The sequence below is a fragment of the Papaver somniferum genome, chromosome 5 (assembly GCF_003573695.1).
Source record: "Papaver somniferum cultivar HN1 chromosome 5, ASM357369v1, whole genome shotgun sequence".
Classification (NCBI taxonomy): Eukaryota; Viridiplantae; Streptophyta; class Magnoliopsida; order Ranunculales; family Papaveraceae; genus Papaver; species Papaver somniferum.
In genome coordinates this window covers 76,643,185-76,656,689 of record NC_039362.1, presented here as the reverse complement: position 1 = coordinate 76,656,689, position 13,505 = coordinate 76,643,185, and the positions used below count along the sequence as shown (strand labels likewise).

The window sequence follows — 13,505 nt, the reverse complement described above, 5'->3', positions numbered from 1 at the left end:
CCGAGTATCAAGGAATATATTTGAACAATAAATAAATAAGATTTTAGCATATGTTCAAATACTCATAGTATCGACATAGTGAACTTTACGAAATCGCAAATCATATTCTTAAATCCATGTAAACCTTAAAGTTTATATAGAACTGGAAATACAATTGATATTAAGGATCGGTCCTGCAATTGATCCCCAAGTAGGGGTCGGTCCTGCTAGAGATCCCCAATAGGAATCAAACCACCAATAAATCCATTTGATCTCTTTCAACTACGAAACAAGTTTCCCAAGTCTATTTCTTTAAAATCATATAGTTAAACATAGTTTTCTAGGCATGGAATCAACCCAAATTTCATCACACGATCTAGTAACAAATTGCAGAGATATTTTTATGTCGCAAATACAAAGCTCAAAAGATAAACACTACACTTCGTATTCTGATATACTCGTATATCTTTCCTTGATATTTTGATCATAATACAATGATCAAGTCACTAATACTAGAGATTTATATATATATAAATTCGCATGTTATGTTTTAAATATAAGCGACTTGAGAGCAACGTATATAGAAATGAAAACAAGTCAAGTCTTGTATTACTATCCTTGAACAAAAGGATGATGTGTTCGTTGATGTCGATACGTCTTCGGGTTCTTCAGAGTAACATGAGCTTATCTCAACATTTCTAGACTTCATAGTCTAATTAACCTAACGAAGTTGACTCTAGTAATTAATCAAGCAACTCAACTTTTGGAACTAAAATACGAAAACTAAACTTGACATACCAACGATTGGTGGGTTTAACCGAGCAATGCTCTAACAATTACAATTGTCTATAAAATAAAAAAACTGTGGCAAAATGCTTTTCTAACACGTGTACATTGTCACAATTTTATTATGTTAACAAAAAAAAGGCCCCCCGATAATTTGGGGATCTAGGCCACCGCCTAGACTGCCTCCATCATAAGAAAACTTTGACTACTGGTTGAATATGTTGTTGTTGTACTTTAATTTATACTCGTTCATCAGTATCTTGGATGATGTAGAAAAATAAAGTACAAGTGAAAAATATTTTCTATCTTATGCCATCTTGTGTGAGTTCCTTTCCATAGAAGTTGAGATGTGCTTTTAATTGCAACAACTCTTTACTGAAGTTATTGATTTTCAATAGTTTAGATAGTGGATTCCATCCACTTAGCATTCAATTTTGGGTAGGGGTGGGGGATATTATTATTGTTTCAAAACTTTCCTTTATAGCGTTCTCTTTACATGCTTTCAACAAAATATTTTTCTCGAACAACACTAATATTAGTTTAGATAGTGGATTCCATCCACTTAGCATTCAATTTTGGGTAGGGGTGGGGATATTATTATTGTTTCAAAACTTTCCTCTATAGCAGTCTCTTTACATGCTTTCAACAAAATATTTTTCTCGAACAACGCTAATATCTTCAACTAATAATCCATCATCAATCTCGAACAATGAAAAATTAATTACGTAAAATGGTAATAGTGTTGATAACATGTTACAGTATTACCATAATATGAAAGAACAAAAATATACAAGAGGAGAATAATTCGTAATCATTTATATATAAATTTCATATTACACAAGTGTAATCCTGTACATATAGGTTATGCAGTCTTACAACAAACTGGAATTTGTGCTACAAATTTCTATTCGATATTCGAGCGATACGTCAATAATCAAATAATTGTTGTATCCTCAAATTTGGATCAGTATAACATCACTTGTCAACTCACTCGCCTGAGTTGGATTTTTGGTATGTCTTTCATTTGTTTTTGATTATTTGTACAATATGTTTGTTTGTTTTTTATTGGTTTTCTTTTTTTATTCCTATGTTACGCTTTTATTCTTTTGTCAAGTGTATAGTGATTTTGTAATTCGGTTTGTATTATTGTTTGTTTATTTTTTATCAGAAAATAAGAATAGACTAGAAATGGAATGTACAAATATACAAGAGACACTACCAGAAGTAGGTCAAGAAATAAAAGAAAAAACTAAAATTATTACAAGAAAACATTGTCCCAATTGTGTACAGAACTTTCAAAGTTCAGATGTACTTTGTTGGGGCAGCGGCATCCCAAGAGAGGATGAAATCCCTACATCAAAACCTAAATTATTGTCAGTCTTGAAACTGTATTTATCTTCAAATATTTGACAGTTACTTTCATTCTAAAGAATCCACACCACTGCTGCTAGGATAAGATCCCATACTACTTTAGCTGAGCTTGACCACAACTCCATGAATGAGCTAACTCATACATTGTATTTAAAAAAAATCTACGCCCACTTTTCTTTAAGAAATAACATACAACCGACTTTATTTGAAATTTTACAGTGTATGAATACGTGGAATGGAGTTTCAGGGTCGTTACACAGAACACGACAATTATAAAGTCTCGTCCCTTTATGTACCAACATCTCAATAGAGTTAAGTCTGTCGTGAACATCACACCACATTAGGAAAAAAAACCTTTAGTGGGATTGCAGTCTTCCAAATAAAAGCGTTAGGAAAGTCGTTCTCTCCATCATCCGCTATCAGTTTTGTATACAAAGAATTGACAGAAAAGGTGCCAGAAGTGTGCAGCTTTCATCTTCTTGTATCCGGTAAGGTATCTAGAGTAAGTAGGTTGGAACAAATGCGCAAAATGAGTTCAACAAAGAGATTAGCTTCCTGATTATAAAGGCTTCTCTTAAAGTCAAATATCTAACTACTACCATCAGTCGATACTAAATTTGATATTCTACTGCATTTGTTTGTAGAAATCTCAAAAGAACATGAAAAGTTTCTGTAACTATTTTCCAACAAGAAACTCCATGTGAAGAAGTAACTTTCCCTGACACCCGTTGTAAGCAATCAAATCCATATTTATCTGCACTTAATGATTCTCTACACTAAATCTCCAACACCACTTTTCCAAACCAAGACCACCTCTTTCTTTATAAGCCAAAACCAAATTCCAATTCATCAAGTGTGAACTTTAGAGCATTATTTATTCTCTAACATAAAGTTTATCATCTTTTTCTTTGGTTCAACGCAGATTGATTTATTTTTTGATCTGACGGCTGAGATGGTTGCGATGTTCCATTCAGTGCAGCCACGGGGAATGGTTCAGCGCAGATTGATGTTCCAGTCTTTAAAGTACAATTGCGATTAGAATTGTCATAAGGCTTACGAGGTTATTCTAGCTTCCAATCTATATGCTAGATTAGAATACCACAGGACTTAGCATAATTGAAGCTGAAACCTTAAAAACATAAACATAATACATTGTAATGAACTAAGAATTCATTTCTGAAGAGAAAGCTTCCCACCTTTTGAGAGAAATATTCATTTCCAAGCAGGCGGTCTGGCTTCAAATCTTTCAATGACAGGATCCCATATGATTTTGGAGTTAGCCTTAGCACCCAATGGTGTGACGGAGCCAGAAAACGGTATGGAGGGGACTAAAAATAATTGTAGAAATTTATGGGTATAAATGATAATATCTCGTGGGCTAAGTACCAAATACGGGATAAATTTAAGGGTGTTTCTGGGGATGGGGTGGGGTGGGGGCTAGAGCCAGGATTAGTTGACCCCCGGCTCCGCCAATATACCTAAATGGATAACTATTAGTGGCACAACAAAAATCAGCCGACCAAAAGGTTAAGTCCGGTGCATGTCCAATCGCCATGAATCTAGTTTTTGAAGTGTTAACCTTCAATCTAACAAGTTGTAAACTAAATTTATTATAATAAATTGTATGCTTCAAAAAACAAAAAAAAAAAAAAAACCCAAAATACTGTAATGCAGAAAACCGATTAATCAATTCCTCCTCCTTGCTGCCCACAAGGAAAGGATAGAGTATTGTTCGTACTATTGTTCGAATGGGTAAACTTGGTTGCCAACACAAACAACACTACCCTAGCTTGTTTTTACCGCAGACAAGTGATTCTTTTAACGATGATTACCTACAAACACCTCTAGGAGTATAATAGTAATAAAGTACGTAGTTGCTGCTCAAGCATCGTGATCTCATAATCAATTAACGTACCATCAATTATAAACATCTTAATCACCCAGCTGTTTACCAAAAACTAATCTTATCCTAATCCCATTTGCTTAACCTTTTCGGGATAAATACTATTCTCTTCTCATTATCAAGAACTAGAGCTGTCAAACGGGCAAGCTAGGGTCAACCCGGCCCTAGCTTGACAAGCCACGGACGGGTTAGGGTCAACCCTAGCCCTAGCACTGTTCATGTACAAGCCCAAAACCCCAACCCTAGCCCTAGACGGGTTGGCTCTGACGGGTTGCGGATTGGATGGTAAATTTATGGCATCAGTTAACTGATGGTGTTTCTGAACCAAATATCCATTCTATTCCGTACTATGTTTAAACCAAGAAAGTTGAGGTTTTTTATCAACTCAATGCCTATGGTGTCAGCAGTTAAACATCACATGTCATGATTAAAAATTTGAAATGAACCAAACCAAAGTTGTGGAGTGGAATACATATAGACATAGTTTACTGTTTAAATACATATATAAAACCAAAAAAAAAATACAAACTTCCACTTTTACTGCCTACCAGTTTACCACAGTGACAGAGACACAGAGTATCACCTACTAAAAGTCTAAAACACTTCAACCTTAGTGAAGCGGAGACCATAATAACAACCAATTCCTTATTCCTGCACAAAAAGTATCATATTCATTAATAAGGAATTAAGGATATAGGTCCAGGATTGTGATTCATATAAGAATCCTCAAAGTGACAGTAACTATTATCTATGTTTGTCCTTTTATATACAAAAGTGGACAAACCGAAGTACTGAACTGAAGCTACGGCTACCGTCTACTGAACTGACTTTGAAATCTTGAATCACAACCTAAAGGTCCTAAAACCTCATATGCAGTCACATATACAATATATATCGTTAGTGTCTCCCTTCATATTTATACAAAAAATAGGAGACAGTGATATCATATGGAAGTCCGAAATATTTCCTAAATCAGTGCCCAAAAAATGTTCCTTTTCCATGTATCTTTGTAATTGTGTCTAGAAGTGTATCACTTCAAGATGCTCCAGTATGAATCTGTAATTTCCAGCAAAAAGTATATCAAACAAAAGGATGTGTTAATGTAAATAAATAGAATTTTCATAATTACCCGCTTTATATCGCTGAAGTACAGATACTAATTAGACGCATAAGAACTTACTGCCTCATTGTTGTTTGCTGGCTCAAATGCCAATACATCCTCACTAATATCATTATCTTTCACTTCCTCAACATCAGTTGATGCAGCTCCTACATATAATTGAAAATAAGTAATTATCAATCTCATATATATTGTTAAATAGACTTACAACTAATTTTAAATATTACTCAATCAAGATTCAAGACACTTAGCCTCTTACCGATTCCATATATCCAATCACAAGTTGTTATCAATGCATCGGCACTTTCAGGTGATAAGGAGCTGCGATATCTGTCAAGTACCCTTCCCCCAAGGCTAAATGCAGATTCCGAAGCAACAGTTGAAATAGGAATTGATAAAATATCAGTTGCCATTCTTGTAAGATTAGGGTATCGTAGTTCTTGGCTTCTCCAATACTTCAAGATGTCAAAATCAGTTGGCATTGATCCTGATGACTCGCTTAGATATTGTTCTAGTTCTGACTTGTCAGATTGTTGAACACCATTTTTTTTTGCCGCGGCAAATTCCTGCATCAAAAAACTTCAACAATTAACTACCAGTTCTATATGGACAGTTATAGAAATGTTCAAGCAGTTAAAACTTAAAGAACTATCACCTGCATAAAAGCACTTCCATTGCGTCCAGAATTCCCACCATTTACAGTACCCGAATTCTGAGTTTCATTGGTTGTTGTCGAACCTCTTAAAGTTGACGCCGTATGATACTCTTTATAGAGTGCTGCCATCCTTTTTCTAATAATATCAACTTCCTTCTTCATTTCACGCTCAACAGGATACACCTTTTCTAAAGTAAACTCTACAAATTCAAACTTCAATCGAGGGTCTAAAACGACTGCCATTGCCAATATTGGACTCAATTTTTTCCAATACTTGGCAAATTTTTCTTGCATTTTCTTCGCCATGTTTCTAATGAACTCAATGTCATTAGTTGTCTCTTGATCTAATAATACTTTAATCTGACAAACCCCATCAAAATAAAAATTAGAAGTAGGATACTTGTTTCCAGAGAATAGAGTCGTGAGGTCATAAAAGACCTTGAGAAACTTCGTGACCACTTTGATTTGCTCCCATTCTTCCCCATTAGGAGACTCTGCATAGTCAGGGTCCACCAACCTCAAATGAGTGAAGACTTTTTCATACGAAATACAACTTTGCAACATAAGATAAGTAGAATTCCATCTTGTCGAACACCCATCTTTACTGACATTCCTAAATCGCTGACAGTATCCAAGAAATTTTGTTTTCTTCTTTGTGAACCTTTAAGGTACTTCACTGCTAACCTTATCTTGATTACTGCTGGATCAATCTCTGTCAGTCCATCTCTTTCAATAAGATTTATTATGTGAGCACAACACCTTATATGAAAGTTTCTTTTCCCAGTATCCGACATAACATTCCTTGCAATGAATCGACTCTTCATTATCTTAACACATGAAGTATTTGATGCAGCGTTATCCAAAGTGATGCTGGTTACTTTTCCTTCAATTCCCCAATCATTTAACATCAGAAATAACTTATCTGGAAGTGCTTGACCAGTATGGGGTGGTGGCAGTGGAGAAAAATTTAAAAGAAACTTCTGCAATACCCAATCTTGATCAACAAAGTGTACTGTTAAACTTATGTATCCAGTGGTGTTGACGGAGGTCCACATGTCTGATGTTAGACATATTTTACCTGGAGCACATTGTAATTTCTTGCGAATAACTTCTTTTTGGAACTTATGCATTTTAAGAATATCAGACTTTGTAGTATTCCTTGATATGGTTTCAACATCGACATTCAGATAACTACATAACTCCCTAAATTCAGTCCATTCTACACAATTAAAGGGGAGATTTTTACCAATAATTAGTCTTGCAACTAAATCCCGAAACTTTGATTGATCTATTTTGCGTGCACGAGTAGCCAGTTCTCCATTATTTGTAGATAACAAAAGTTTCCCTACATCTTGCATCTTCAGTCTAGGGCACTTCTTTAAATGCCTTGACATAGTTGATGTTCCTCCTTTCTGACTGTCATAAGCATATTCCTTCCTACAATGCTTGCACGTAGCCTTTTCTTTACCATCTTTGTCTCGTGACCAATCAAAATCATTCCATATTTTTGATGTAAATTTCCTTTTCTTTGAAGCATGCTCTTGACTTGTCATCGACTCTACTACTGTGATATCCTCTTCACTCATGACATCGTCATGGTCTTCTTCAACTGACATTTTAGGAAGCTACATAAAGAATTCAAAAATCAAAATTAGTAAGCCTTGAGCTACATCACAGGGGACTAGAGCTGTCAATAATTAAAATCCCAACAAGTACACATCCCAAACTGGCAAAGGCAAAGCCAACAAAAGTATGCTTTTTTACACTTTCATGTAAGCCAAAATAAAACATGTGCTTTCTGATTCTGACATGCTGCATATGGAGTTCATTTCCATTTTCAGAATCAGTGTAAACCTTTGTAATTCAAATAAATATTCACAAGCATAAGCTGCATAACGTAAGCAAGATATGCATTATTAATTTATTATAGATTGACATTAAGAGACATGACTCATGAGTCATGAGTTAACAATAAATGACACAAATTCGTGAAAAGGGGATTGGGGTTCTAAGAATCATTTCCACAAACACCTAACAGTACTTAAAACAAGTTATGCATTAAAATTTAAAAACTTAGAACTACTCACCTAGATTAGGAAAGTAGAAGTAAAATCATCGGCCAATTTTTCCTATTCTTCTTCAACGGTAGTCTAAAGAAAGCCCTAACCCCTGAAAATCAAACAGATAGTTAGAAAATTAAAAAAAAAAATAATCATTAAAGTTACACTTAAAGATCAAAATCTAATCTATAACTTAGAAGTGAAAAAACAACCTAAAGGATAAAACTTGGTTAGTTGATTACGAGTAAAGCCCTAACCCTAACCCCTGAAAATCAAACAGAATAACAGAGAGTTAGAAAATTAAAAAAAAAAGATCATTATAGTTAAACAGTAAATTTAAAGATCAAAGATTCAAAATCTAATCGAGAACTCAGAATCAAAAAACAACCCTATTTAGTTTTAAGTTAGAAAAAGAGACGAACTCACGAACACGAGTACGGAATACCTCTGCTCTGCAGCTCTGCTCTGCCTCCACCCTCCAGTCCAGATCTAAAACTTAAGAGAAGTTTTCTGATTTCTCTTTCTTTGGGAAACTTAGATAAGATTATGAGAAGTACCCGGTTACCTGGGTAGCAGGTAAAATGTAACCGATACCTCCGATTCTAGGTTACTATCATAATTTAACCGGTTGGCTGGTAACCCGCGGGTTAGACCTAGCCCGGATTGTTTTCTATTAGGGTCAAATATAACAGACCTAGCCCGGCTCGTTTAGGAAACAAGCCCAGCCGAGCCGGGTTGAAACAAGCCGGGCTAGGGTCAACCCGTGGGCCGGGTTAAAAATTGACAACTCTATCAAGAACAACTAGTTAAGCATGTAATTATTTATCCAGTCCAAGTTCTTAATCCCTAAGTCTCGATTAGTCTTTTGTCGTGCTAAAAAAAAGAGTACAAATCATGATTTCAATTTTTATTTTATCGTGCATAATAGAATCACGACTTCCGTTCAAATTCATAGTACTATGTAAATAAATAATCTTCAACGTGACCATGAGTCCATCCTAGTGGCGGAGCCAGTCCAGTGTAGGGGTGTGCACTTGCACTCCCAGCCCAGTTAGCTCCAAAGTCTAATTTGGGTCCAAAGCAAAAAAATTTAACTATCTATGAGCCCAATTTTGCATTTTGCATCCCCTAAAAATTGTTTATCTCCCCAAAGAAAATTTGTGCACCCCCTTCTTAGTAATCTTGACTCCGTCCCTGGTCCATCCCATACTTTCAAAGCCTAGCTTAATTGGGGGCCATCGGAACTAATTAGGGGCCATGCACTAGAGGACAAAAAAGGTCACCAGAACCTAACTTGGGTCACCCCTTATAAAAATATTTTTTAAAGGGCTAAAATCCCCATAAATGATTAGTGTTAAAATTTAATTAATTAGTGATAATCTTAATTAATTAGTGATAATCTTACTTAATTAGAGTTTAATTTTTTTTTTCCAGATTTTTTGTCTGCAATTTTTAGTCTAACTTTTTGTTTTTGCCCAGATAGTATGAAAAATCGTAAAGATATTAAAAATTTTCATTGACGATCCTCAACAGTCTTTAATGTTTAGACTGTTTAAGTGACGACTCTAAACTGTCGAAGATTCATTAATGGCGGAAATGTACGATGATTTTGGGTCGTCATAAAAGTGATCAATTTCCTGACGACCCTTTGGAAGGGTAGTTACTATTTTGGTTACGCGTTTGACGATTTAAACAGTCGTTAATATTTTAGAAATATCGTTATTGACTATCGTCGTTAGTTTATGACAGTTTAGAATCGTTATCATTTTGATCATGATGTATATGACGATCCTAAACTATCGTTGAAGGATCGTTAATGAGGATTGTTACTTGAAAAAAAAAATATTAATCAAGAATAAAATAGTATATTCATGTTTAGGGACAAACAAAATTCCATGACTCCCCAATTAAACTAGGTTTCAGAGTTTCCCCCAATTTCTCGGCAACCTTCTAAAAATACAAAAGCAAGGTCCCACTTTCGCATGTATGCCACGCCAGATCCTAGTGTCATCACTCTATACGCCGCAGATTCGGTTCCTTGTAACGCGTTAAAAGTACGGAAATCGAGGAAACAGGGGCAAACAAGAAACGAGTGTAGTGCATTTCTGAATTTTTGTTGCAGCTTCAGATGAATCACACTCTTTTTCTGTTTAAGCTTTTCTCAAGAATACATGGGAAGACAAAACTCAGCCGTCAGATACTTTGTATATGTGATCATCCATTTTTATATCATGTAGTAAAGATGTAAAACCATTTTTACAGACCCCACCCACCTAAAAAGAAAAAGTTAAAAAGACAAACATAACATCCCTTGTCCAAACAGGAAGGACTCTTATTGTGATCTACTCAGTAACTCGGAAGTTATAAAAGATAAAAAAAAAAAAACCTAGTTCGATCTTAGCCTGACAAAACTGCTATATCTCTAACATAACAACGGTTGCGATTAACTCAAACGGGAAAATCAAGCCCTAATTCAATCTTACAAGTCCTCCCACCAATATCAGAACCGTCCATTTCAATCCTTTGTTTCTTAGCAGGACTCGAGCGTTGTAACCGACTTGACTCAAAACCGAGTGACAACTCCAACTCAACTTCACTATCATCAGAATGGCATTGTGATTGTGGAACAACATGTTCTTGCTCAGCTCGGCTGCTCACCATTGAAGCTTCAACTGTTTCAACAGAAAACATACTCTCAGATTCACGGCTATATCCCCCTTGGTGACTATTGGATGAGTCATGACTTGTATCACGATTTAACTCATCAATAAAACTCCGATTCCAGTCCAGATTACAAAGCTGAGTTGACTCATTATGATCATCATCGCTGTCAACAATTGGTTCATGATGAACAGATGACTCCGTAGGTGAATGAGCGATCTTAACAGGTTTAAGCTTAACTGGTGCCGTTGAACTTCTCTTGAATCGATTACGAGTTTTCACCTTTGTAAGTTCTTGAGAAGCAGCAGAATTGTCATCTTTCGACACGTGTCTAATGTCATAAGCTCCTTTGAAAGGAAGACTAGGACTGACAGCAGCTTCAGATGGGATTTGCATTATCGGAGCACCTTTTAAAACAGCTTCAACAGCGGCTTGACAGAGTTGCCAACTACCAGACCAAAGTAAACCGACTGAGCCATAGATTGGGTTCACAATTCTTCCACAAGCCTCGTATAAAAGTGATCTAAATATAGCTGAAAATCAAATAAATTACAAAAAAAATTTATTAGGAAAACAAATTTCAGAAAAGAATTTGGGGATTTTGTACAGAAATAAAGGAAAAAGGGGAAATTTACCAGGGCGGAGATGTTCAGGACCAGAATTGATGAGGTTCATGAGACCAGCACGACCATAAAACTTAGCGAGAAAGACAGTGGCATTAGCTTGAGATTCAGGGCTTTTGATCCACTGTAAACAAGGTCTGATACTACAATTTTCACTGCATCCTTTCCGAAGAACACGACAACCATTACAACTCATCCTCATAGTTGATGTTTATCAAAGCAGTTTACTCTGGTTTTGGAGAAGAGGGAAAGGTGGAGGAGGAGAGAGAAAGGGGAGAAGAGATGAGAAGAAGAAGAATTAGAGGGAGAGAAAGAGGGAAAAGGAGTATTTAAGTTGGGAGAGAAATGAGGGGCCGTGGTTTTTCAGGTGAAGCCGCAGCGGTTTCCAAACAAGCGGTAGTGTGGGAAAACCAGGGGATTTTATTATTTTGGATTTTGGAAAGTTGCAAAATCCTAGGATTAAGCAATGCACTGGATATATTTAATACTTTTATTCCTATATTACCCTTAGTAAATTCATGTATTCACGAGTTCTATATCCTACTCCTAGCACTTGGTATAATCAAAGCAGCTACCATAAATTCGGTATTGAAGGGTTCGTATTCCAGGAAAATGGGAATATACCAAAAACGTATGTTTGTTATGAGCATTACATCCAGCAGCATCTGCATACTTTTGTGAATAATAACTTCATTAAACGTCTAAGGGAAAGTCCATTTCTTCGGCTACAAGATGCAAATTACTTGGGAATAAAGCTAATGTCGACAGGCTTGGAGGAAAAGAATATAAGGGTAAAAAGATAATTTTGAAGCAATGGATATATGCGTGATCAAAAGAAGAAGAGACAGGGAAAAAGGGCTGAAGGTAGGGTCCATGCCATGCAAGAGTGTCCAAAACCATGAATGTTGAGAGAGTTGCGCGTGTCAATCACGTTCAGACCTTAGACTGCGGGCGGATCACCACATAACGTGGGGATTCTGGGGAACCACCCTTTCTTTTTTTGACCCTAATCCCACTCCCGGTTTTCTGGAATAACCTCTCTACTAGAAAAAACCACCTCATTTTAAAATTCGAAAAACTAAATAAAATATGAATAAAAAAACAATGTCTGGTTTCTGGTTTAGAATCGAGAAAAGAAATGACTGTGGGCGCCTGACTAGACTAGCCAGCGGTTTTGTTATCCTCTCCTATAACGCGCAAAGCTGATCCTTTTAGGGAGGACTTGGTATTTACCTACTTATTTAGCTGTATTCCTTATTACATAGCATCACTCTTTTTCTGTGTCATCTGTTGTTTTGGATTTTTCTATCAATTTTGTTTTATTCTAATTTTATTAATTAATCCTTTTTTTTAAGATTTATAATGTTTTTAGATGAGCAAAATGCCAACAAACTAATTCGGTGTATTGGGACTCTCCGGATTAACTTTGCCTCTTCCCAAGATTTTTTTAAGTTAGCCGACGAGAATTTTGTTGACAGTGACCTCAATGTATCATTATTATCTTTTGCATTAGACAAATATGCCCTTTGACTTATTCCCCTATTTAGACCACTGTTCCTCAGAAAACAACCAGGCATCAACTCTTCAAATCTTGCGACGGAACTTATACCTTCTATTTTTTAATGTTCTGCCAGAAGTTCGGAGTTCTATCATGCATCACAGGGTCGCGTGGAATACGTATCAAATTACCACAACTCCAGCGAATTATATTTGCTTGGACAAAACTTACATACCAAAGTACGAAATTCTTGATTTGGTGAAGTGTATTCACAGACCCAACTAAAGCCTAGATGTCCAGCAAATGCAAATTCATGAATAAAACGTGTGAATTCAAACCACATCATGGAAAATGCTCCTAATATTTTGCCGACAATAGCACTTCTTGAACCTATGGGCTACCATTCATAGTCCTGGTTTCGGAAAAGAAGAGTTGTCTAAACAACACATCGTCAATGTCAGTAGAACGAAGGACCATTGGAAAGAAAATTGGCAGCCCAAACTAGTTCTCCCAACCAATGGTTTTAACAATGTATTATTGAACTAAATTGGATTAGATGGAGATTACTCATCCAACTCATTAGTGTTGCTAATCGATTTTTTTTTTAACCCTGAACCCGGCCTTAGTCACAAGTGATAAATAAGGAAAGGCTTTCCCCACCATAACACAACTTAGTTGTGTTAAAATGAGCAGGCTCACCTTTGTTCTCACTATTATGAATGGTGAGGAAGCACATAAAAGAGAGCACATTACCTCTCCATCATTATATAACTCTTTGACCTTTATAAAGAGAATTTTCTTTTCTCTATTCATCCTTTTTATATTCATTATTCAGCAGTCGATAGAAAA

General features: G+C 35.9%; 1 protein-coding gene and 1 long non-coding RNA gene across 2 annotated transcripts; both read right to left on the bottom strand.

Annotated features, from left to right (window-relative positions):
- Window positions 1–6,402: 6,402 nt before the first annotated feature.
- On the bottom strand, window positions 6,403–8,137 carry LOC113277551. Its single transcript, XR_003324981.1, has 3 exons — window positions 8,087–8,137; window positions 7,902–7,976; window positions 6,403–6,427 (listed from the first exon to the last, which is right to left on the bottom strand). It is a non-coding gene; the product is annotated as an uncharacterized LOC113277551 (long non-coding RNA).
- Window positions 8,138–10,072: 1,935 nt separating this feature from the next.
- LOC113281959 (LOB domain-containing protein 41-like) lies at window positions 10,073–11,583 on the bottom strand. Its single transcript, XM_026530875.1, has 2 exons — window positions 11,171–11,583; window positions 10,073–11,068 (listed from the first exon to the last, which is right to left on the bottom strand). Exons 1-2 carry the CDS (start codon window positions 11,358–11,360, stop codon window positions 10,323–10,325), a joined length of 936 nt encoding a protein of 311 aa, XP_026386660.1. The 5' UTR covers window positions 11,361–11,583; the 3' UTR covers window positions 10,073–10,322.
- Window positions 11,584–13,505: the final 1,922 nt, after the last annotated feature.

What these genes read in the sequence shown, in the direction of transcription:
- LOC113281959 (XM_026530875.1), bottom strand. Translation starts at nt 11,360, where the DNA reads ATGAGGATGAGTTGTAATGGTTGTCGTGTTCTTCGGAAAGGATGCAGT. An exon ending in TCCTGAACATCTCCGCCCTG is followed by an intron (nt 11,069 to 11,170) that starts GTAAATTTCCCC and finishes TTTGATTTTCAG; the next exon opens with CTATATTTAGATCACTTTTA.